General features: G+C 45.0%; 1 protein-coding gene across 3 annotated transcripts in view; it reads left to right on the forward strand.

The window, feature by feature from the left end:
• Window positions 1-1055: 1055 nt before the first annotated feature.
• The window catches only part of FAXC (failed axon connections homolog, metaxin like GST domain containing), a 70149-nt gene continuing 46125 nt past the window's right edge, over window positions 1056-25079 (forward strand). The window contains exons 1-4 of one of the 3 annotated variants that reach the window (XM_061427747.1): window positions 1056-1083; window positions 2093-2214; window positions 7633-7768; window positions 18015-18211. In XM_061427747.1, the coding sequence (XP_061283731.1) occupies window positions 2108-2214; window positions 7633-7768; window positions 18015-18211 (440 nt within the window). In that variant the 5' untranslated portion in view covers window positions 1056-1083; window positions 2093-2107. Of the gene's footprint in view, window positions 1084-1538; window positions 1615-1638; window positions 2215-7632; window positions 7769-18014; window positions 18212-25079 lie in introns of those variants that run through there. The other 2 variants (XM_061427746.1, XM_061427748.1) reach the window with 2 other exon arrangements.

Consider the following 25079-nt stretch of genomic DNA (forward strand, 5'->3'; position numbering starts at 1 on the left):
TTGTCCCGTCTCTGCACCCGAGCTTTTCTGCCCTGATCCCACTGCTCCCCATTCTGCTTCCTAGGCAGCCAGCCTCCTGGTCCTCTCCTAGAATGTGGTCTGGTGACAACTTCTGTCTCTCCAGCAGGCCCTTGACTCCCACTCCTTGCAACCTGTTCATGAAAGGTTCCACCTCCAACCACACGTTCTGCTTCTTTCTGAGAGGTCACCTAAATGGCTACCTCGGTGATCTGTTCCAGTCCTTTCTGTGCAAGTGTGCTTGGGCCCCAGCCTAGCCAGCCCCTCCCCTTTTCTGGTTGGGACTGACAACACGCCCGGATTTTATTAGCTATATGGCAGCACTCACTTGGAGAAGGAAATGGCAACCCATTCCAGTACTCTTGCGTGGAAAACCCCATGGACGGAGGAGCCTGGTAGGCTGCAGTCCATGGGGTTGCTAAGAGTTGGACACGACTGAGCCACTTCACTTTCACTTTTCACTTTCATGCATTGGAGAAGGAAATGGCAACCCACTCCAGTGTTCTTGCCTGGACAATCCCAGGGACAGGGGAGCCTGGTGGGCTGCCGTCTCTGGGGTCGCACAGAGTCGGCGGACATGACTGAAGCGACTTAGCAGCAGCACTCACTGCCTATTCTAAGTGGCTGGCGTGGTAGGGGAAGTATCAACAGAAAGGGGGAGTCCCCCCTTCACTCCAATCTCCCCTCCCTCATACAAAAGCTTAGATTCCTATATCCATCCATTCATCCTAAGAGTGATAACCCCTACTACTTGAATTTTTTTCAGTTCCTTTTAACAATTTTAAACTGTCCATGCTCTTGCTAAAATTTGTGTGTACATCCTACACTTCTATGAAGCGCGACCCTGTTCTTAGCACGAATGAACTTTTAAAAATAAAGTTAAAGGCAAAAACAATTCAACACACGCGCACACACACACGTTTGACAGATTTTCTGCACCGAAAAGGAAAAACACCACTTCCCCCGCCCACTGCCCCTCCCCGGGCCCACCCTGCTCCATCCCTAAGTTCCCTGATAATGATTTCCGAGGGGAAAGACTAGGACTTGGGCTGTATCTCTCAGAGGGTAAGTCTCTCTAAGATACACTTTTGTAAGGGTACACTTTTGCTGTTGTTAAACCAAACATCTCTCCGGGGGCACATGGCCAAGACCCAGGTAACCGTGTACTGTGATAAGAGTGTTTTTATAAGTTCTGCAAAGACACGGCGCTTTCCCGATGGCCAGAACAATGTAATTCGCGACCTGGCCCGGGCCCTGGTCCCCGGCTCGCGCGGGGCGGTGTCTCGGGGGAGCGCCGCGCGGCCCCAGGTGAGTTCTGCGCGCGCCCCGCTCTCGCGCTCGCGGGAGGGGCTGGAGCGGAGGCGGAGGACAGGCCGCGGGGTGCGGGCGGGGGGACGGAGATCCGGGCCCGACTGCAGCTTCCTCCGAGCGGAGCCGCATTTCCAGCCACCTCCGCAGCCCTGCCCTCGCGCGCCGAGCCGTTCGCGGCCGTGCCGCCTGGAGGCGCGGAGCCCGCCCGGCGCGCCCAGCCCGGCAGCTCCGGCCGGGGCGGAGGCCGCCGGACCGCGGAGATGCGGGGCGGGGGCAGGGCGCGGGGTAGGTGACTTTATCCCGCCTCTGTTTCCCTGCCCCGGGGAGCAATGACATCACGCGGCCTTCTCCCGGCGCCGACACAAAGAGCGGCGCGGAGAGGCCGCTGCGGGGGGAGCCGGCGGCCGCCGCTGCCGCCCAGGGCCCCCGGGCCCCGCCGGCCAGGCCCGCCGCCCGCGGCCCGCGCCCTCCCTCCTCTGCCGCCGCCGCCGCCTCGGTCACCGCTGCCCGCGCCGCCCGCGACCCCAGCGCGCCGCTGAGCCCGCGCCCGGCCGCGCCGGCCCCTTCCCATGCGGGCGGCGCGGGCCCTGGGAGGGGCGCCCGCAGCCAGCCGCGCAGCATGCACTGGGGGGTTGGCTTTGCCTCGTCCAGGCCGTGCGTGGTGGATCTGAGCTGGAACCAGAGCGTCTCCTTCTTCGGCTGGTGGGCCGGGTCCGAGGAGCCCTTCTCCTTTTATGGGGACATCATCGCTTTCCCTTTGCAGGATTACGGTGGGATCATGGCAGGGCTGGGCTCCGATCCCTGGTGGAAGAAAACCCTTTACTTGACCGGGGGAGCTTTGCTGGCCGCAGCTGCGTATCTGCTCCACGAACTCCTGGTCATTAGGTGAGCCGGAGAGAGGGCCCCGCGCAGGGGCGCAGAGAGGGGCACCTGGCTAGGGCCGGGCCGGAGTGAGGGGGGACCCATGCCGGCCCCTTGGTCACGCTGCCCAAATGCCCGAGTCCTGTCCTTCTGTTTCGCCAGAAGACAGTCCGTGGTCACCCGGCCATGAGGGGCCGTTTCGAGTTGACAGGAGAATTAAACTGGTACCGGGAGGGGAAAACACTTGAATCCCTATCGTTTGGTGCTAAAGCAAAAATTCTCTGGGTTGTTATGGAGCATACTAGTATGTTATGAAGATCATAAGTGCAGTGTGTTTGCGACAATAGAAGTAGGCCCTGTAGAAATACTAAGTTACATTTTTATGAAACGCCCTGTTTGTTTATAGATGATCATGCTGGAATATTAACCACTCCTTAAAGGTTAGTTTTTCATTGTCCCTCCCCAAGTGTCACCATCATCAAAAGGCTGAAATTGCACAAGCTCCAGAGAGCTCTGGGTCCCTGTGAGGGATGCACAGCGGAGTGTGCGAGTTTGATGCAGCCTTAGCCCGGTTATCTGCTAACTTGGTATTTAAAGCTAAGCACCATCTTCAGGTTTAAATGCCATTGTTGTGCGAACAGTAGGGGATCTGAGGACTGAACGAGCACATGGGCGTGCACAGGAGTTGCCCAGTGCCGGAAACACTTGGATCTGCTGCCTGCCGCAGAATGTTTACAGGATTGACACGGAAATATCAGAAAATGGAGGCCCCGGCTGTTGGTACATTCAGCCGGACGCCAGATCTTTGAATAGAATAATACCGTAGGCTCCTGGGACTAGTGGTTTGGCTAATTGGTACAATTTATGGTTAAAATTTCCATGCGTTTTAGACCTCTGTCTCTAGGAGAGGACCAAGAAGAGCAGTTTTCAGTATCTCAAAATGTCCCTCTTGGCCAGTATTTTCTAAAGAGTGAGAAAATGTGTCTGCATGCCTTTTTCCCATGGGGAATCCTACACAATAGGTTTATAAACAAAGACAGTGATAGGTGACCTTTAAGGGGCCTGCAGGGATTCCAGGAGGACATTGTGACAGCCTAACAGGTATTTGGAAAATTTCTAGTCTCGGAGAGAGGAAATTATTTAGGTCTGGGGAAGTGTATTGGCTTGCATATTTAGCCATAATTGAGAAGTTTTACTTTAAGCTTATCATTGAATTCTCTGACTTAGCACAGTGTCTTGAATATCGTTGAACCAAATTTTAAAAAAATTACATGAATCGTTTCCCTAGATTATTTTATATATTTGCCAGTTTTAGGACTCAATTTCAAGTTAGGTTTCAAGCTATATGAAAAACGAAAACATCTGTGCAAGTAACTAAAATGTCACCCACTTGTTCTGAAATTAGATACCTGTCCAAAGCCTTTTGAGGATCCTGAACCATGTGGCCTCTCACCAGTCTTCCACTCTGAGGATGGAGTGAGGCACAGCTTCAGGGGACTGAGTCTAAAACTTGCTTAAATGACCTTGCAGAAATGGGGAGGCGGGTAGGAGAACTCAGAGTTGACCCTGGGAGCAGGCCATACCGTGGTAGGTGTGGTTGCAACTCTCAAGAGCCCTCTGCCCACTTGGATACTTATTTGAGAAAGTATTTTTGGTCTTTGGTTTATTCACTTTTGTTTGTTGACAAAAGTTTATATTGAGTAGGGAAGCCCTGTTGTAATGCAAATAATAAATAATTGCCCATTTTTGAGCCCTTAGTAGCGGGCTCTGCTTAGAAGTGCTTTACCTTCCTGATTGTGTTTCGCCTCCTCCTCTGCCACTACCATTGATTGCTTGATCTCCACTTCGTAGATGAGGACATTCCAGCTGAGGGAGGTTAAGCGATTTGTCCGAGAGCACGCAGTAAGAGTAGTGGGATCCAGGTTCAAATCTGAGAATGTGTGTCTCCAGCGCCCACACTGTTACCACTTTCTCCTAACAAGCACTGATTTGGGAGTGAGTTTTGATGGTAGAAAGAAAGGAGAATTGGGGCAGTTCCCAGGGAAGACAAGCCTGTGGCAGCGACCTGAGTTTTTGACAACTGCTAAGGGCACGGAAGGGATAGGGAAAGAAGACCCAGGAAAGTGGGGCACTGAGATTCGGAGGTTACAGGGTAGAGACCGTACCTTGATGGGAAATCCGAGTTTCAGTTGTCAGTGTAGTTTAGGCAAAAACTCAGAACAGTCTGAAATACATGGGATGGAAAACCCATCTTGCAATGGCTACACTGTCTGAGTTTATTGGCAATCATAGTCTTCACCGCTGCACTTGGATTTCCTGCTGTGTTGACTTAACCATAATCTATGGGTACATCTCCAGAGTGGATAGTAAAGTTGACAGGTGAGAATTATTTAGGATGTTTACTTAATGAGTACCGTATAATAACTAAAGCAGGTACTTTGGATTTTTCTCGTATTTTTCCCATCATGGTATTTTTAAAGAAATACAGTCCCAGTCCTTTACTTTATTCTCTCCTAATGGAAAGAGACTTGCAGCTCTCCTGAATTCAGTCCAGCGTTTGGAAATGTGTTGTTTGTAAATTGTATGGTACCGAAATGACTTGTTACCCACACAGCTTGTCTGCACTAGGCACAGGGGCTCAGCCTGCCCTAGAAAACTTAGAGAATCAGAGCAGCCCATGGGTCATGTGATGTCTGTAAACTAACAGCCCATCGACAGTACACAGAGGCATGGTCATCTGTGATACCCTTCACCATGGGAGTAGGGCTAGTCTTGCTGCTCGACAAGTGTTCTCTTGTACAGTCCTTATCATAAGGCCACTTTATGTCTAGAGTACCTGCTCCTTTGATCCCATGTTAGAGAGTTTCCTGATGTTGAGGGAGGGCTCTGGAGCCAGACTGGGTTCAAATTCATTCTGCCTTAAACCAACCATGTAACCTTGGACCCAAGAGTAAACTTGGTTACCAAGTGTGAAATGGAAATAATCTGTGAAGTAGGAATAATAATACTAGCCTTCCTCACAGAGGTGATTACATAAGTTAACATGTGACATGATTAGCAGAATCAGTTAACTGTCAAATCTACAGAGTCTGGCCTTATAGTGAGCATTGGCTAAAAGTTGGCCATCATTGGTTATTATAGGCTTTCATCAGAAAGTTCCAGGCTTGAGTGGTCTGAGTCAAACTGGCTACTTTAATAAAATTAACTGGGAAATTGCCCATTTTGGTGTAGTCGAACTGCTTGTGAGTTTGGGAACTAGAGTTATTAACAATTTGATCTTAAATTGATACTCCTTGGGCAAATTACTTAACCTCTCTGAACTTCAGTTTCCTTGTCTACTATAAAATATAAGTATGGTATAATATACTAAATTTAGGGACTTCCCTGGTGGTCCAGTGGTTAGGGCTCTGTGCTTCCAATGAAGGGGGCTTGGGTTCAGACCTTGGTCAGGGAACTAAAATCCCACATGCTGTGTGGTGTGGCCAAAATAAATTTTTTCTAAGTATTAAATTTAAGCTATAATGATATTCACTCTATGGTGTTACTGTCAGAATGAAATAATATATATAATGTACACAAAGTCATTGGCATATGCTAGTCGCATCCATTTTTATTTTGATAGGGCCCAAATTAACCATCAGAATTAGGTTGTTCTGGCCAATGGGCAGGGAATTTTATGCTTATCTTTTCTTCTTTCAGTTCTTTAATTTTTGCCTGGCTGAATTTATATGAACTTACTCTGACTTGAATTACTTGACTGGACAAGATCAGTTAATTGTCAAATCTACAGTTTGCATTTTCTAGAAACATAGTCTAAATGGCTTCTTAACTTTAATATCTGACCTCCCAAACATCTCATCTAAATGAAAAAGTTTGTTTTATAGCAAGTATTGTCAAGAGGCAGCAAATATTTTTATTCTTTTGACTAGTATTTTCAAAATGAGTTGTTTTTAACTCTTTAAGCAGGAATGACACTCACATGCTAAACTTCTCCAAGACAGTTTGTTTTTCTGGAGATTCTGCAGGAAATGGGCATCCTTGTGAAGCTGATACGAAGAGCCTGCCCTTACTTGCTTGGGGAGAAGGATGTGTGGGATTAAACTGGGAACAGTGTGAGAGAACCCGAGGCTCAGGGAATGCCAAGGAGGAAGAGTGAGGTTTATCTGACTCAGAAATGGTTGGGTAGAGTGAAAGATGGAGGTTGCAAAAGTTTCCGAATATGGTGTATGAGTGGCGTGTGTGGAATGAGATTTTGTTCCTTAAGGGGATAAGACCATATCTCTTTGAATGAGAATGAAGTCCACGCTGGTACATAGTGTTTGGCAGCCACCAAAGGTTTATAGATACTGTCTTATTTAGTCCTCACGATGAAGGAGGCAGAATTGGTATGGTCCTCACTTTCCACCTGAGAGTGTAGACAAGGTCTCAGGTGACATAGCTAGTAGGAAGTAGGGATTGCACTTGACCCTACGTGTCCAGAAGTAGAGTCCAGCATTCCTTCTACTACATGGCGGCTGTTGAAAAGCTGTACCAAGAAAGTCCTCATCACCCAGAGAAGTAGCCAAAGGAAAAGATAGGTGTGTGGATGAGAAAGAAGAAAGGGAAAAGGTGGAGGTTCGGGGGTATATGCTGTGTGGTGAAAGTGTGGAGCCTTGAAGGGAGAGAGGAGGAGAGAGCACCCAGAGGGTAGGTTCCTGGGCACCACGGGTGAAAGGCCAGGGGAGGGCACTAATGGTTTGGAAGAGGGATCAGCAGAGTCGAGTCTCAGGTTCCCTGCAGACTTGAGTCATGGCAGAGCAGATCTGCACTGTTCCTCTGAGGTCCTGTGGGTGAAGAGACTGCTTCAAGGTACAGACTCATAGTCGAGAATGTAGGTTCTGACTACACGGTTTAATCCAGGGTCTGCCATTTACTAGCAATGGGACTTTGGGTAAGTTTATCGTCTGTGCCTCAGTTTCCTCATCTACAAAACATAGATAATAGTGGTACTGATCTCATAAGGTTATTGTGAAGATTAAATGAGATAATACCTGTGAAGCCCTTAGAACAATGCCTGATGCACAGTAAGCACAGAATACCTTTTTTTTTTAATCCATCCAGCTTGTCCCTGGCAGGTAGATGTAGCCAGGAGAAGAGGTGGACCTATCCCAGAAAGTATACCTCCCATAGGTTACAGGTGCTAGAGAGAGGGTGACATATAGTTACTCCCCTGAGCCCACGCTGTGAGCCTGTGCCGTCATGGTAACAGCAGACTTTGTGAGGTTCTCTTGTGTTTTGACCAAGCTTTCCCCCTCAAAGTGCTTCTGGGTGAGGTAAGGCCCTGTGACAAACAGATGTATTTATTCCTTGAGGAGCTGCAGCCTAGCAGGGACCTCTGAGGAACTAAGGGAATCACATGTATAACACACGGATTGTTCTTTTTTTCTGTTTTGGTTTTGACAGGAAACAGCAAGAGATTGACTCCAAAGATGCTATTATTTTGCATCAGTTTGCAAGACCTAACAATGGTGTCCCCAGTTTATCTCCTTTCTGTTTGAAAATGGAAACTTATTTAAGGATGGCTGACTTACCCTATCAGGTACTTGCGTGCAAATATGTTTTATCCTTGTGGCAGCAGTATTGGCTGGCAAGGCAGGGTGGTGGGTGATGGGCGGAGGGGAAGTACTTACTCTCACAGTGGGGCAAGGGTTCGCTCTTGGTGCCAGAGGAAGTGGATATGAAGCAGCAGTGCCCAGTTCTTAGTAGATGCTCAGGAAACTTAGTTCCAGTCTTTTGATTTTTATATCCAGTTTAATGAGTGATCTCATTAAATCCAGAAGGGTCTGGATTTTTCATAGGTTTCAGGCAGGGACCATGTTATTTTTCTCCTGACAAAGAGTATTCTTTGGTTAATAGTGTGGATAGGCCTGCTGGGCGGCTGTAAATAAAGGTGGGCCTGACATGGTTCTTTCCTTTAGGTTTCTATTTATTGAAAAAATTGTATTTATCTCTCATGAATCTTGGGGGCAGAGGATCCAGCAGGCCACCAAGGAGATATTTGCAGATTTTGTGAGTTTTTCCCCTGGAACTTTTCGCATTCTCTTTGGGTGACTGTCAGCGAAACACTTGCTTATTTCAGCCTTAGAGAGGGAACGGAGGAATGAATGCATTGAAAATATACATGTTTTTCTGAGTAAGGCTGGAACTGTCTCACAGATTTGACAGGCTGTGTTTTCATTGTTGTTCAGTCATATTTTTTAAATTCCCTTATGATTTTCTTTTTCACTTAATTTCTAGCCATAGGCATCAGAAAAAAACAAACTTCAATTTTGTTATTTTTTTTTTTAATTTTGTGGTCACAGCAGGTAGTCTTTGTGATATGAATTCCTTGGAATTAACCGACACTTTAGCTTAGTGTATGGCTACTTGTTACAAACGTTGAGAATAGAGACATTCTCTGAGAGCAGAGCTCTTTTTATATACTTGTTTGAGCATGTTTAGTATATCATTTAGAACCGTTATATCTCTTTATTTTTTGTCTGCCTCCTCTAGCAGTTTCTGGAAGGACTGAGTTAAAATATTCAAGTATATTTTTTGATTTGTCTCTTTCTTGTCATTCTGTCTATTCTGCCTTTAGGTAAGAGTATGTATATATTCAAGGTTATATTGTTTAGGGCCATATGATATGAAAGATTACATCTTTTACTGTTTTATTTCTTTTTCTGGTATATAGCACCCATCTCTGTCCCTTATGAATTTTTTAACCTTGAGTTATGTATTATCAGATATTCAGATTGAGTCTCCAGCTTATTTGCCTGGAATATCTTTCTTCATCCTCTTTCTCTATTTTTTTTTTTTTTTGTATTTGTCTCTTGTAGGCAATGTATTAGTTATAACCAATTGGAGAGTCCTTAATTGGTGAGTTTAATCCATTTTTACTTGTAATGATTATTTTATTAGGACATATTTCTAACATCTTTAATATTTTTTTCCTCCCTCTACTTTTTTTTTTTCACTTTCTGCTGTCTAATAGGTAAAATTTTTTTTCTTGTCATTTAAAATAAATCTATTTTTGTTCTTATGGCAGTTGCTCTTAAGATTCAAATTCGTGTTTATTTATCCATACTTACTTCTTATACATGTCAGAATCTGTGTTTGCCCTCTAATGATACAAGTCTGCTAGTAGGTTCATGTTAGTCTTGGGCTTCTTTCTTTTCAGGGCTCATTCCAGGTGTGTTGCTATTACCTCATGTTTTAATTCTGGAATTCTGGAAATCCTTTCTCTTTTTATAGTCCTTTTTTTGGCTAAGAAAACTTACCAAGTTATTTGACTAGCCTTATTTCCCATATGTCTTATCCTACAAGATTTATTTATGTTTTTCTATAAGTACTTCTTTGATGAATATTTTGAGTGAGCCTTTATGGGGCAGACCTTCAGTGGATTTGCATGCCCCAGAACGTCTTTATTATGCTGCACTTTTGATACATCTGTGTCCAAAGTTCTTTTCCTTTGGTGCTTTAAAAATATTACTCCATTGTCTTTTTGCATTGATGTTGCTGCTGATAAGTCTGATGTTCATCCGGTTCTCTTTCTTTCTTTTTGGAAGTTTTTAGAACTTGCATTTACGCTCGACTCTTTTTTTTTTTAATATCTATTTATTTGGCTGCACCATGTCTTAATTGTGGCAGACGAGACCTTTTAGTTGAGGCATGTCGGATCTAGTTCCCTGACCAGTGATCGAACCCCGGCCACCTGCATTGGGAACATGGAGTCTTAGCCACTGGACCACCAGGGAAATCCTTAATCTCAGCATTCTTAACTATCATCATTCTCTGGCTTGGTGTGGACTTTTATGTATTTTCTTTGGTCCTTTATATACGCTTTTCATCTGAAGTCTTTAATCTCTTTTTAATTCTGAGAAACTATCTATGTTCTTCACGTATTTCTTTTTGTTTTTTATTTGTTTGTTTCCCCTTCTTCTTTCCTGTTCCTGATTATCTTGGAATCTGGATCCTGGAATCTCTGCTTTTATTTTCTGTTTCTCTGAACCTATCCTTTATCCTTTATTCTTTTCCTCTTCCTCCTTGGAGAATTCATTTTTCCGAGCTTCCATTGCATCCCTCTATTCTCTTCTTGTAACCATCCTACTATTTATCTCATCCATTGTGTTCAACTTTGCGTTTTTCTTCTATTTCCCCTTGGTTTGTATTACAATCCCTTCCTTTATCCCTTGGAGGATATTTCTTATGCTCATTAATTAAATTAAATTAAATTGGTATTTCCCAATCATTCTGCCTTATGTTGTATATATTCAGTGTGCTGCCCTTCTCTTAGTTACTGTACCCCTTAGATGTCTAGTTAATTTGGTTTGAGATCTCCTCTTTCCAGGGATGTTAGCTTCCCTGCCCAGGACTTTGCACTGGGAAAGGTCTAAAGCTTAAGATGCAGGCTGTGTGCCTCTGAAGGAATATAAGTAAAGTAGGGAGGTGAGCCCCAGGCATCCCCACACCACTGAGATTCCTCCAGTTTGCTGCATTTCCTTCAGATGATCAAGGTTCAACATTAAGCTCTTACAAAGTAGTAGCATTGGGAGGGGTGGTCTTAGCAGGAAGCAGAGCAGCTGGGAGGTTAGAGAAGTCCCTCATCTAGCCAAGCTTTTGGTTGCCCTGCTAATGATATTACTCCTCCAAGTCCTACCTCCCAGTGGCCTATGCTTTCTGAGCTCGTTTCTCTACAGAGAAGGCATGTGGGGTAGAGGGGTGTGGCACTGATCTTCCTAAGGCAGGGCTGGGAGAGTTGAATGAAATGCTCAGTTTGGTCACTGGTCCTCTGGGAATATGACACTGAACCTGGATTTCAGTCTGGGAGATCTGGGAGAGCAGAAGGTGCTGGAAAAGATTGAAGGCAGGAGGAGAAGGGGACAACAGAGGATGAGATGGTTGGATGGCATTACCAAGTCGATGGTCATGAGTTTGAACAAGCTCTGGGAGTCAGTGATGGACAGGGAAGCCTGGCATGCTGCAGTCCATGGGGTCGCAGAGTTGGACACGACTGAGCAACTGAACTGAAGGTGATCCAGGTCTTAGACTCACAGAGGGTCTTTGTGAGTGGAACTGGAATGCAGGGGGTGAGTCTGGACAGAGAGGCAGGGAGATTATTCAGGATTTCGGAAGCCAGCAATGGAGGAGAAAATAGCAAAAGACCCCGCAAGGCTTGAATCATTGTTCAATTGGATTTGAAAGACCCTTGTTTAGCTCGGTGTGGACAGTCAGTGCTTGAAGGTGTGTGTCACTGAGGGACTCTCATTGGAGGGAGAGACTGCTCTCCAGCGGCTGCTTGCCGCTGGTCCCTCATCACTGTGACCGCTTCTGGGCATGAGGGCCCGAACCTGAGTTTTCTGCTCTGTGGCCTGTCCTGGCTTTCTATATTTCCTGTGCCCCCCATCCTTGATAAAGTCATCCTGTGGGCAATGGTGTGGCAGCTGCCACGCTGTGTTACCTTTTCCTTCCCTGGTGGCTCAGACAGTAAAGAATCCGCCTGCAATGCGGGAGACCTGGGTTTGATCCCTGAGTCGGGAAGATCTCTTGGGGAAGGGAATGGCAACCCACTCCAGTATTCTTGCCTGGAGAATCCTATGGACAGAGGAGCCTGGTGGGCTACAGTCTATGGGATCACAAAGAGTTGGACACTAACACTTTTCTTTTAAAAGAAAGAAGGTAGATGATACCATTTTTTTAAAAATTATTTATTTTTGCCTGCACTGGATCTTCACTGCTGTACATGGGTTTTCTCTTGTGGCTCCTGGGCTCTAGGGAGCAGGCTCAGTAGCTCTGGTGCATGGGCTTCGTTGCTCCGTGGCATATGGGATCTTCCTGGATCGAATCTGTGTCTCTCGCATTGGCAGGAAGATTCTTCACCAGTGGACACCAGGGAAGTCCTGCCCTTTCCTTGCTTGCCTTCAAGCCCTCAAGCTCTAAGTGCTCTACCAGCAGCCTAACCACCTCTGGTCATGTTTCAGGCTTCTGCTTTTCATTAGTATAGCTGGAGCAGCTGGACACACGCCTAGCTCTGAAGCCTGGAGAAACCTTCAAGAAGGGGACTGCTTACCCCTTCTAAAATTATTATTTCCTGTTAAGTTACATTTTTTATGAAAGGAGTGATATTGGAGTGTTTCTTCTGTGAGGTCTCTATGGAAAATAAATGAAGTGAGTGTTCATCGGGGTAGGTAACAGGAAGATGGTTTTATGATTTAGAAAAGGATGCTCTGATCCTGTCTTGGGGTTGGGGTGGGGATCCTTTGAGACCTTGTGCGTCCTCAGTGAGGGTTTGTGTTGTTTCTGATGGCGCCTGGGAAGTACTATTTGGGCTCTCTGCTTGGAGGATCAGTAGAGAGGTATTTTGTCATCAACCCAGGGAGCACTACCCTCTGCCCCTTCTTTGCCCTGTGCCTTTTAAAAAAAGATTAAAATGTCATGTTCCTAAGAGCATGACTTTATATTTGAAGCTTTTTTATTTTTTAATCGAAATGAGACAGGGATAAATATTTGATGACCATTAGTAGGAACTCACAAGGGTTTTCTTAAAAAGCCTGATGTATTAGTTGCAGTTGTTAGCTTTTTAAAATAAGAATATAAATATTGGTAGATGAATTTTTAAAACTTCATTTTGTTATAATTATAGATTCATAGGAAGTTACCAAAAAGATGTAAGGAGGTCCTGCAGATATGGTGATTTTTTTTTCTTTCAAAATGAAAACAGCTTTACCATTTGTTTTTTTTTATTACATTTGGATGACATGGCCCTTATAAGAATTTTAACAATTTCAACAAAGCGTCAGTGGAAAATGAAAATCGATGATATCTTACTAGCTGGAGATTATCATCACAAATACTTCTGAGCATCTTTCCATACTTGTTTTTAGACATACATACATACATAAAGGGCTTCCCTAGTGGCTCAGATGGTAAGAATCTGCCTGCAATGAGGGAGACCTGAGTTTGATCTCTGGGTCGGGAAGAGCCCCTGGAGAAGGGAATTGCTACCCACTTCAGTATTCTGGCTGGAGAATCCCATGGACAGAAGAGCCTGGTGGGCTACAGTCCATGGCGTCGCAAAGAGTTGGACACGACTGAGTGACTTTCACATAAAGATACCTGCATCATTTGCCATAACTGATTGTATAAGAAGCATGTATTTCACGCAATCCTTTTTAAATCTGAGAAAGAAAAGAGAAGGAAATGGCTCTTTTTGAAACTCTCTGCTCTGGTTCTTGGCCCTAACTTCTAATGTTCTATTTGTTTGCTCTTTTTGTCTGTACACCACACTCCTGCCCTATACCACCCCACCATCTTTTTGTTTTGGAAATTTTCGGAGCTACAGACAAGTTAAAAGAATAGTATGTGAACATCCATATGCCCTTCCCCTAGACTCACCAATTGTTAACATGTTGCCTTCTTTCCTTTACTTCTTTTTACGTATACCTTTATGAAAAAAAATTTTAATGCAACATTTGAACATAAGCTGTAAGAATCTCAACACTTCACCCCTCCATACGTTAGGGTGCATCTTCAAAACAGAAGGACATTCTTCTACAAAACTATAGTGTGTAGTTATATAGGGAAGTACTCAGATTTTTCCTTTCTGTGTTGGGGAAACCAGTCCCTCCCTACTATGTGTTTCTCCCTATGAGTCTCCTTTGTGACTCACATGAAACACTTCATTTCTGACACTTCTGGCCAAACACGAGGCCCACAGCAGTCAGTCCTCTCTGACACCAGCTGGACGTTGTTATTCAGTTGCTCAGTCGTGTCCGACTCTTTGTGACTTTGCGACCCCATGGACTGCAACACTCGAGGCTTCCCTGTCCATCACCATGTCCTGGAGCTTGCTCAAACTCATGTCCATTGAGTTGGTGAAGCCATCCAACTGTCTCATCCTCTGTCGACCCTGCCTTCAGCTGGACAGCCTACACTTTAGTTCAATCCTGACGCTACCCAGAGGCAGCATCAGATTCCCTGGGTTAAGTCCCACAAGACTGCCCCCTGGTTTAGATGCTAGTTGCAAGCCCAGATTGTCACCTGTGCTTCTGACCAACTGACTTAGATCAGAGGTTCTAATGACCCCTCCTTAGGTTTGATTACTAGGCTAGAGCAGCTCACAGGACTCAGGGAAACACTTATGTTTACCAACTTACTGAAGGATTTGATAAAGGATACAGATGAACAGCTACGTGAAGAGGGACATGTGGGAGGGTCCTGAGTAGGAACGTCTGTTTTTGCGTATTTGGGAGTATCACCCTCCCAGTGTGGGTGTGCTCACCCGCCTGGAGGCTCTTCAAGCCCCATACTTAGGGGATTTTGTGGAGGCTTCCTCAAGTAGTGTGCACATGTATGCTAAGTCATTTCAGTCATGTCTGACTCTTTGTGACCCTGTGGCCCGTATGACCCTATGACCCTGTAGCTCGTATGACCCTATGACCCTGTGGCCTGTAGCCCACCAGGCTCCTCTGTCCATGGGATTCTCCAGGCAAGAATACTGGAGTGGGTTGCCATGCCCTCCTCCAGGGGATCTTCCTGACCCAGGATTGAACCCGCATCTCTTAACATCTCCTGCATTGGCAGGTGGGTTCTATATCACTAGTACCTGGGAAGTCCTCCTCAAGTATTTATGACCAGTTAATAACTCCATGTCCAACCCCTCTCGCTCTCTAGAGGATGGGGGAGGAGGTTGAAAACGCTAAGCTGCTAATTGTGACTTGGTCTTTCTGGTGACCAGTTTATCCAGGAGCCCACTCAGAGTCACCACCTCAGAACAAAAGGTTTTCCTCATGCTCTGAACACTTAGGGATTTATAAGGATTTTAGGAGCTCTGTGCTGGGAGCCAAGGGCAGAGACTAATGCATTTCTTTCTTATTCACAATAATGGATGCATGAATTTTTTTTCAACGTGTTGCATAATCCACAAAAGGTGCTAAAATTTAGCTCAAATTTACCCAGTGGGGGACCTTTCAAGATGGTTCCAGAGGTGCTGTGAATGTAATGGATATAAATTTAACTGAAAAGTTTGGGGCACTGTGTCCAGTGTAGCACGTCAAAGTTCCAAGATTGGGATTTCTCTGAAGGTTGCAAGTTCTCCATTTTGAAATGGGGATGGTGATGTCAATACTTCTGATAAAGGCACTCTGTCGAACACATTGTGTGCATTTTCTCATTTAATTTTAGCCACTGCTATTATCCTAACGGGCTTCCCAGGTGGCACTAGTGGTAAAGAACCTGCCTACTAATGCAGGAGGCATAAGAGACGTGGGTTCGATTCCTGGGTTGGGAACATCCCCTGGAGGAGGACATGGCAACCCACTCCAGTATTCTTGCCTGGAGAATCACATGGACAGAGGAGCCTGGTGGGCTACAGTCCACAGGGTCGCAAAGAGTCGGACACCACTGAAGCGACTTAGCGTGGCATAGCATATTATCCCAGTTATATATAGATGAATCCAGGGGGATTAAGGGAGACCAGGGAGGTTCAAGGTCACATAGTGACTAAATGAGGGCACCAGAGTTTTAAACCCAAAGCCTATGGCTTTCACTGCTGTGCTAATAATGTAGTGTAAATGTAGATGCATTAATCTCATCTAGGACAGACTTGCAGGTGGAGACATCAGCTTGGCAAAGATAAAGAGGATTTACCTCTTCATCATTCTTCTCAAAACTACTTTCAGAAACTGTTGTTGGTGGGCCAGTCAGACTCCAATTGCCTAAATAAAATTAGACCAGGAGTTCTTTAATATGTTTAAGGAAGTTAAGAAATATTAAGTATTATTTAAAAATTATATAGATTTATTTTAAAAGGAATATAACATTCAGAAAAATTGAAATTCATGGAAAAAAGATTACCGTCATCTCACACTTAGTTTTACTGGTTACTTTTGTGTCTCTTTTTAAAAATATTTTTTGAATTCATCTAATCTTTAGATATTTTCATAGTATCTCCAAAATGTTGTCTCCTGCTTCCTGGAGTAGGAAGTGGCAACCCGATCCAGTATTCTTGCTGGAAAATTCCATGGACAGAGAAGACTGGTGGGCTGCAGTCCATGTGGTCACAAAGAGTCGGACACAAACTGAGCGTGTGAACGTGCGCGCGTGCACACACACACACACACACACACAGACACCCGCCACAAGAAAGCATATGTACAAGTCTTTGCATGGACATATGCTTTCTTTTCTCTTAGATAAACACCTAGGAGGGAAATGATTGGATTGAGTGGCAGGTGTGTACTTAACCTTTTAAGAAATTAACAAATGGTTTCAAAATGGTTGTACCATTTTACATTCCCATCAGCAATGTCTGAGTTTAGTTTCCTCCACAGGAACCAACATTTGGCTACTAGTCCGTAGTATCTGTGGAGAAGGCAATGGCACCCCACTCCAGTACTCTTGCCCGGAGAATCCCATGGACGGAGGAGCCTGGTGGGCTGCAGTTCATGGGGTCGCTAGAGTCGGACACGACTGAGCGACTTCACTTTCACTTTTCACTTTCATGCATTGGAAAAGGAAATGGCAACCCACTCCAGTATTCTTGCCTGGAGAATCCCAGGGATGGGAAGCCTGGTGGGCTGCCGTCTATGGGGTCGCACAGAGTCGGACACGACTGAAGCGACGCAGCAGCAGCAGTCATAGTCTCTGAACTGTTGACTTGTATGAAGTACCAGGAGAAGTTTGTAATAATATGATTAATTTAAGCTGTGTAGACCACCCAAAACTGGATTCAGATTTAAAAATCAACTTTGAGGTTCACACAGTCCAAATTTACTGAGAAAAGCAATTGGATAAATACGATCATTATCACAGAATCCGCTCCAGCAGTGTGGTTAAGATCTTTTTATACAGGGATCAGAAGATGTTATCCTGTCATTCTCAATGCTTATAAACTCTGACTTCACCCCCACCTCCCACCAACCCCGTTTTGGGATTAGAATCTCCCCTGAGACACCATAAACTTCTAGTGTGGGTGTAAATCAAAGGGAGGTTGTCAAATGTACAGATTCGTGACCACCTTTCCCTGGATTCTGACTCAGTGATCTGGGTGTGGGCCTAGGAATCTGCATTTTCATAGGCACTGGACTTGAATGTGTTGGGCGCACTTTGTTACACCCCACTGTTGTAATTTCTGGGACCACTTGTTTGCAATATAGTGGTATCATGATAAGCATTTTCAAGTGTAAGGTACTGTTACAAGTGAGGTTTCTGATCAGTAGCCCTTATCAGTATATGCCTCCTTTATTTTCAATTTCTGTGTTTTTAGATTGTTCATAAATTATAATTAGATTGACTCTGACCAGGATGAAGATGATTTCAGCTCTCATCTTCCTTTCTGCTCTTAAAACAAACAAACAAACCAGTAAGCCAGAACAGTAAGGGCTTCCCTGGTGGCTCAGATGGTAAAGAATCTGCCTGCAATGTGGGAGACCTGGGCTCGATCCCTGGGTTGGGAAGATCCCCTGGAGAAGGGCATGGCAACCCACTTCAGTATTCTGGCCTGGAGAATCACCATGGACAGAGGACCAGTCCACAGGGTCGCAAAGAGTCAGATACAACTGAACCACTAAGCGCACACAAGCCAGAACCATGATAAAATGTATGGGAGTAAAGTAATATTTTCATGTGAGATAAGCCTTTTTTGCCCCAGATGAACTGTTTATCCCCTTAAGAGTTTTTATGCTGATTTCATTCACTTGAATAGTGCAGTCACTATCAAATATACTGTTGGAATGTTTGTTTCTGTTAACCATACAGTGAAGTTTAAATAAAACTTTGCTTTTCTCTTTACAATTTACTCTGCTTAGAATTATTTTGGTGGAAAACTCTCTGCTCAAGGGAAAATGCCTTGGATTGAATATAATCATGAAAAAGTTTCCGGGACAGAATTCATAATTGACTTTCTGGAAGAGAAACTTGGAGTGAATTTAAACAAAAACCTTGGTCCTCATGAAAGAGCCATCTCCAGGGCAGTGACTAAGATGGTGGAGGAGCATTTCTACTGGTGAGTGCCCCCAGGGGCCTGGGTGGGTGTCTAGGGCACGTCCCCATCATGTGAAGCAAGCCAATGGTTTCACGTTTCAGGTCCCCCCCCCCCACACACCTGCTGCACCTTTTCCAAAGTGTTCTACATTCTGACCGACTTAGGGGTCAAAACTATGACTGTTAAGTCTCTAGGTATCTAGAGCAGAATTGACGTTTTCTGTTGAGGCCCAGCTAGTACATATGTTAGGCTATTTGAACTACATTTGTCTGTGGCAACTACTTAATTCTGCGGTTTTAGCGCAAAAGCAGCCATAGATGATACACATATGAATAAGCATCACTGTGTTTAAATAAAACAACAAAAGCACTGACATTTGAATTTCATTTAATATAAAATACTGTTCTTTTGATTCTTTTCCCCCTCAACCATTTACAAATATGAAAACTTCTTAGCCCATGAGGGAGATAGACTGGGCTTTTTACAAATACGAACTCCTGAATTAATGTTGCATCAGATACTCAAAGGAGGGAACAGAAGACTAAGGCAGATAGAAGTCTCAGGTGAAATAAATTATGCAAGCTTTGGCAGAGTATTGTCAGTTTTCCCTGTATGACAAGAGCTTCTCCCTGATCCAGAAGTAAAGCTTACTACTGTTTTCTGAGTACCTTTGCCTTGATTGGCTGACTCCTAGCTTGTACTTTGTCCTGATTGGCTGACTCCTAGCTTCCATATTCCCTGAGTTTGAAGCATTGCAGACACTGTGCGGGTTAGGTGCCCCTGTTTTGCAGGTGGTATGCTGCTGTGACATTGCATGAGTTAGGCAGACTTGGTTCTTCTTGCTTTACAATCTCATTGAAATGTGGGTTTTGTGGTTTTTTTTTCCGTTTATCTTCTAGAGTTTTAGCCTTTCTGTACATTCCAATAGGTAAGAAATATTTTCTCCCTGATTTCTGCACTTCATCTTGTTCTAAAGATTTAATAAAGAATTGCTGAGTCCACTTTTTGGGGGCATTAATTGTTACTACTAGGTCATTGCTCACTGAGTAGCTTTCACCTCTTCCACGGAGACTTACAGTCAATGTGGGGTTGACTAGAAACTTCTTTGGCTTCACATTCCTATTTCATACATTCAGCTCTTGCTAAATGGAAAACTTGCCTCTTGAATTTTGTGACCTTCTGCTTTTTTTCTTTTTCCGCTTTCAGTTCTTGCCCACTTTATTCCAGGACTGACCTGAAGCATCACTTTCTTCTCTTTCTCACTGCAGAGATGAAGGTGGTGGGAGGAAGGAGAGAGTCAGGCAGAGTGGAGGCAGGGCTGCAGATCAGCGTGGGAATGATCACAGGCTCAGTGTGGTCTGTTCCTTATAATACTTATGGAGAACTGCTTGCCCTTCCCTCTCAAAGAGTGCAGGGGTTACAGGGTGGACCAAAATGCATGAGTGCAGGTGATACGCTTAGCCTCACACAAAAGCCCTTGGGGGACAGAGTCGTCTCACTTGCTCGCCTGGGGTTGCAGGTCCTGCTCCGCAGTGATCAGGAAAATGAAGAACCAGCATAGGGCCACCCAGGCTCTCTGTGCCTTCTCTTGCTAAGCCGCCACCCCCCACCCCCAAGTGCTACTTCATTTGATGGATGGGCCATTAATATGGAGAGCTAGCACTTTTCAGCTGCCTGAAAAGCTGAAAGCCTTACAGTTAAGTTGGTACTTTTGCGACACTCTTTGATTTCTGTGTGTGCTGTGTGTGCGTGCATAAAATTTATATTTGGCTTAGAAAGACTTTGATCCAGCAAGATTTCAAGGATCACCTGTCACTGCTTCTTGCTCTGGGTGTTAGTGACGTGTTATATATATTAACTTCCTGAGAGAAGTTCATCTTCTGTTCTTCCCTTCTCTTATTTTCCTAGTGATGTGATGAGGGGGCAGGGTGTGGTGGGGAGGGCTGGGAGGGAGCCTTGGGAGGTGGTACTCCAGTGGGTGAGAATCTTAATTTTACAGATCACAAACCCCCAAGTGCTTGGGAAGTTGCAAAGGTCATATGTAGATTCTTCTCTTTTTAATTAAAAAATAGTAATTTTAAATTAGTACTTAAAAATTTTTTTTATTCTTTTGGCTGTGCTGGGTCTTCGTTGCTGTGGGTTTTTTTCTAGTTGCTGGCGGGGCTACTCTGTAGTTGCAGTGTGTGGGCTTCTCGTTGTGGTGGTCTCTTGTTGCTGCACATGGGCTCTAGGTTGCCAGGGCTTCCGTAGTTGCAGCATGAGGGCTCAGTAGCTGCAGTTCCCAGGCTCCAGAGCACAGGCTCAATAGTTGTGGCACATGGGCTTAATTGCTCTGTGGCATGTGGGATCTTCCTGGATCAAGAATCAAACCTGTGTCTCCTGCCCTGGCAGGTGGATTCTTTACCACTGAGCCACCAGGAAGGCTCTTAATTAGTATTTTTAAATTAAAATACAAATAGCTTACTTTTTGGGGTTAGCTACTGTTTCGCATTTGTGTCTCCTCAAGCGTTTATTTGAGAAATGAATAGTGAAGGTGGGAGGTCAAGTCTTGATTGAGATACAAATATCCAGTGACCTTTCAAAAAAAAAAAAAAAATCCTAGTTCCTCCAGTTTCTTTTAGTCTTCAATAGCAGAAGGAAAAACAAACTTTCTCTGTTTCTTTAACTTTCCAAACCTTTAGCTAACTTCTTGCTTTGGGGAGATCCTGAACAGTCTTTCTTGAGAGCTCTAAATCCCAACACTCACCCCCTTTACCCGGCCCAATCCATGGTAAGAAAGTGCATGCCTGTGGAAACCGGGGGCCAGCATAGGGAACTGACCACAGTATGTAGGAAAATATTACAAGTATGAGCTTTCCATGAGAGCTTGTTGAATTTTGATCATCGATGAGCTCTAACGTTGTGTTTATACTTACAGAAGTGTAAGAGGGAGAATTAATTATTGGACTCAATTGATTCAGTTATCTGGAGTTTTCAGATATGTCTGTCTTGGTCTGAAACTTTAAAAATACTCTACTTCAGATATGGTTTTCTGAAAAACAAAGGCTCCTGATATTATATAATGAAAACATTATCTAACATCATATAATTCTGAAGCTCTGAATCAGGTCTGTACAAAAAGCACACTCAGCTATAAAGTGGTTTTTTCTTGCACTTGAAATCCATACAATTATATCCCACTTGCATTATAAATACTATTATTGAAGATGAAGGACTCAGGTTTTTTATCCCCTTTATTTCACTGGATGCTAAAGTTAAATACAGGGAAGCCAGAATAAAGCAAAGTCTGAGAGACTTGGGGTCAGATTACTGGAATGAAATTGTTTTGATAACAGATGCTATAGTGGCTTCTAGGTGACATACTGTCCCCTTGTGGACACTACTGAGTATTGTGTGTGTGTGTGTGTGTGTGTGTGTGAGCAGCTCAGTTGTGTCCGACTCTTTGTGACCCCATTGACTGTAGCCCGCCAGGCTCCACTGTTCATGGAATTCTCCAGGCAAGAGTACTGGAGTGGGTTGCCATTTCCTTCTCCAGGGAATCTTCCCAACCCAGGCAATGAACCTGGGTCTCCCATATTGCGGGCAGATTCTTTACTTTCTGAGTCACCAGGAGTGTCTTAAGCTCTTCTAATCTCAATTGTCAAACTCCCTATAGTCATAACAATTTCACCCATAAAAATATAGATGTTAGAAAAGAGGATTCAAATCACTTCTAGGTTGGCTATAATTAAAATATTTTTGATGTGGACTATTTTTTAAAGTCTTTATTGAATTTTTTGCAATATTGTTTCTGTTTTATGTTTTGTTTTTCCCCCCCCTTGAGGCATATGGCATCTTTGTTCCCTGACCAGTGATCAAACCTGCACCCCCTGAATTGGAAGGTCAAGTCTGAACCACTAGACTGCCACGGAAGTCCCATTTTTTAAAATTTTGAGCTTGGCTTTTGGTGAGTGGGAGAGATGGGATGCTTTAATAGAAGGACTTACCTGAGATTTTTCTCTAAAAGCCAGGAGACTCTCTCTCCTTGATTACAACTCGATTGAAATGGTCCCCTCTCCTTTCTTTTTTGTATCCCTCCCCCCAGTTTTAGATGTAGTGAGGGCCCCATTCAGAGAGGCATTTCTAATACTGTGAAAGGTGGTGAGATTGCAGAAGCATATCATATGCTCCTGCACCCTAGGGCATCTAGACTACAAGTGAAAGGTGGCAAGGAGGTAGTAGCATGACCAGGAAAAGGGCGTTCTCATGGTTGGAAAGGCCACATGCTAAGATTCATTCAGCAAACAGTAGGTTTGCACTTTCTTCCATATGTGCTAATAGTCATTTCGGCCACAGCCCAGGCTTCATGGGAGGTTATAATGAGAGATATCCTTATTAAAGCATCAGAGATCTTCTTTCCTTCCTAGCTTCTTTAAAAATGTCTCAGCTGGGTTTACTCTTCAGTTCTAAGATCATCGATAGTGGTGGAAAAAAACAAGCCTCTTTGACGTCATTTTGTAGGAAAGACCAGATATATCAGTTGTGATATATAAAACAAAATGAGTATCAACTTCCTGACAGAGGCTCTCAGAATGAGAAATTATTTTAATTGCTCAGCCTGGCCCAGTTTCCAAATTGGCCCTCCCTATCCTCTCTAGTTTATAATTCACAATTCCCTGAGTAGTGGCCTCTTCCCAGCAGAGAGTGAAGAGACAGATCCCAGAAGGAGAAAGGGGGCAGCCCTTTCTTCCTCAGTCTCTGCAGGCCTCTCTCATTGCATTTTCCTGCGTAAATATTGTCAGCCTTTAGAAACACTACTTTGCAGCAGCTGGCTCAGAACTTTCCGTTCAGTCAACAGTTCATCCTTTCAGCAGAGTTCCAGGATGAATGACCACTAGGGGCTGGATGTCAGGGAAGACAAGGTGCCTGTCCTCAGCTGGCTCACAGGGGAGGGCGCCATCCAGCCTGCATAGCCAGGCAGCGCTGGGGGAGAGTCTGAAGAGCACCTGCTGGAGCGATGTGACGCAGGCACGCAGGCTTCCGGAGGAGATGATGTCAAACAGGATCTAGGGCCAGAGTAGTGGGGGAAGGGATCGGCTGAGAGGGTAAGATGAGGATGTCAGGGGGAGGGGGCAGCAGTCTGCAAAAGTTTAGAGGCAAGAAGGAGGCAGTCGGGGAGGCATGTATAATTCTGTGGGGAAGCAGTGCCATTTTGGGGTCAGGCTGTGGCGGGGGGTGGGGGTGGGGTTGGGATGGGGGAGGCTGAGGTGCCAGGTGAAGCAGCTATGGGGAGCAAATGCATGACTCCGAGAAGCAGTGTGATACCATGGGATTTGTGTTTTAGGAAGCTTTTTGTGGCTGACTAGGGGAAAATGGATTTCTAGAAGTCCTTAAGAGGCCGTTGGGAGACCTGTGAGGAGGCCACCGTCCTCAGGGTTGGGCAGTGATGCAGCCTGAATGATAGTGTCAGTCGAATTGGTGACAAAGCCGCAGGGTGACTGGCTATCAGGAGGGAGGGGTGGGGAGCGGTGAAGAGGATCTCCCGGGATTCCTTCTGGTTTCCGTGCAGAGTGGCAGATTTGCGAGGAAGAAAGAGGATGAATCCAACTTTGGAAATGTTGGTTTGAGTGCCTGAGGCTCCCTCATTGTATCTGTGGATCTCAGGACAGGTCTCGTGGGCTGTGATATGGAGTTGGGAGTCCTCACTTTGAAATCATGAATGTGAAACATAGAAACACCCCACGAATGAGGTGTAAGAAGGTAGAAGGGATAAAGATAAAAATCTTGGCAACATGTAAGAGGTGAGAGGAAAGTAAGAGACGTAAGCCAAGAGAGAATTCTAAGAAAGAGGCTGATAGAGTTGGATGCTGCAAAGAGTTCAAGGAAGATAAAGATGAAAAGAAAATGTATTTGAACTTTGCAATAAGACGGGATTGTTGACTTGGACGAGAGTGGTTTCGGTGGAGTGGTCGGTACGGAAGTCCCTTTCACGTGGAGATGTTCAGGAAGCTTTCATGTGGGAAGGTGTGGACTTGTGGTTGTCAGGAAATGGCAGCATGTGTGAGGGATGTCTTTGATCTGTAGAAATTGACTTAGGGACCCTTGAAGCACGCATTTTCATTGACATTGCATTTTATACCCACTTCACAGGACTTGGCCATAGAAGAGCCTGCCTGGCCCTCATTTGCTTCTCTTCCCTGATACTGGTCTACAGTTTTGGGCACAGGGAGTGAAAGAGAGGAAGGAAAACGAGAGCAGGGTGGGGAAGAGAAGGAAAGAAAGCCAATGTCTGAGGTTATTTTCAGCTGCCACATTCTGAATCAACCCAGTGTTTCTCCTGTGCCCTGCATCTAACCTACTAATGCGGGTGGAGAGCCTTACACCATAGCCTGGGGCTGGGGATGGTGTGTGTTTCTCTTCCCTGCTTAGCTGTGTGGCCCAGACAACAGCTGCCTCCTCTGTCCCTATGGCTCTTCTAACTCATTAGTCTTCCCAGACTCTCTTCCCACTGCTGCACCCTCATCTTCTGCGCATGCCCTCATTTCCTGCTCTCAGAGGAGACCGAGTTCATGGGGCGGAAGCTTGGGACCTCCTTGCAGCCCCTTCTCCCTCTCACAGAGAGTGGTGTCCCTACTTCTCTCCATGCTGGCCCTTCCAGCCTGGCCCTCTAGTCTTCTCACTTGCCTTTGAACTAGGCTTCCCCCCAAACCACTCCTTATCCTAGAAACTTTCTTAGGCAACCTCAGCTCCTCTTGCATCTTTGAAACTGCCACCGCCATGCCCCTGCCTGTAGAACCTAAACCTTCGGGATCCTCCCTTGCAGGTTTTATGGAACTTTCAAATGCAACAGGTTAACTCATCTTTCATCACCTAAATCTGTCCACTTCGTGTGTGCTGGGACTGGTTACCA

The sequence above is a fragment of the Bos javanicus genome, chromosome 9 (genome assembly GCF_032452875.1).
Source record: "Bos javanicus breed banteng chromosome 9, ARS-OSU_banteng_1.0, whole genome shotgun sequence".
Lineage (NCBI taxonomy): Eukaryota > Metazoa > Chordata > Mammalia > Artiodactyla > Bovidae > Bos > Bos javanicus.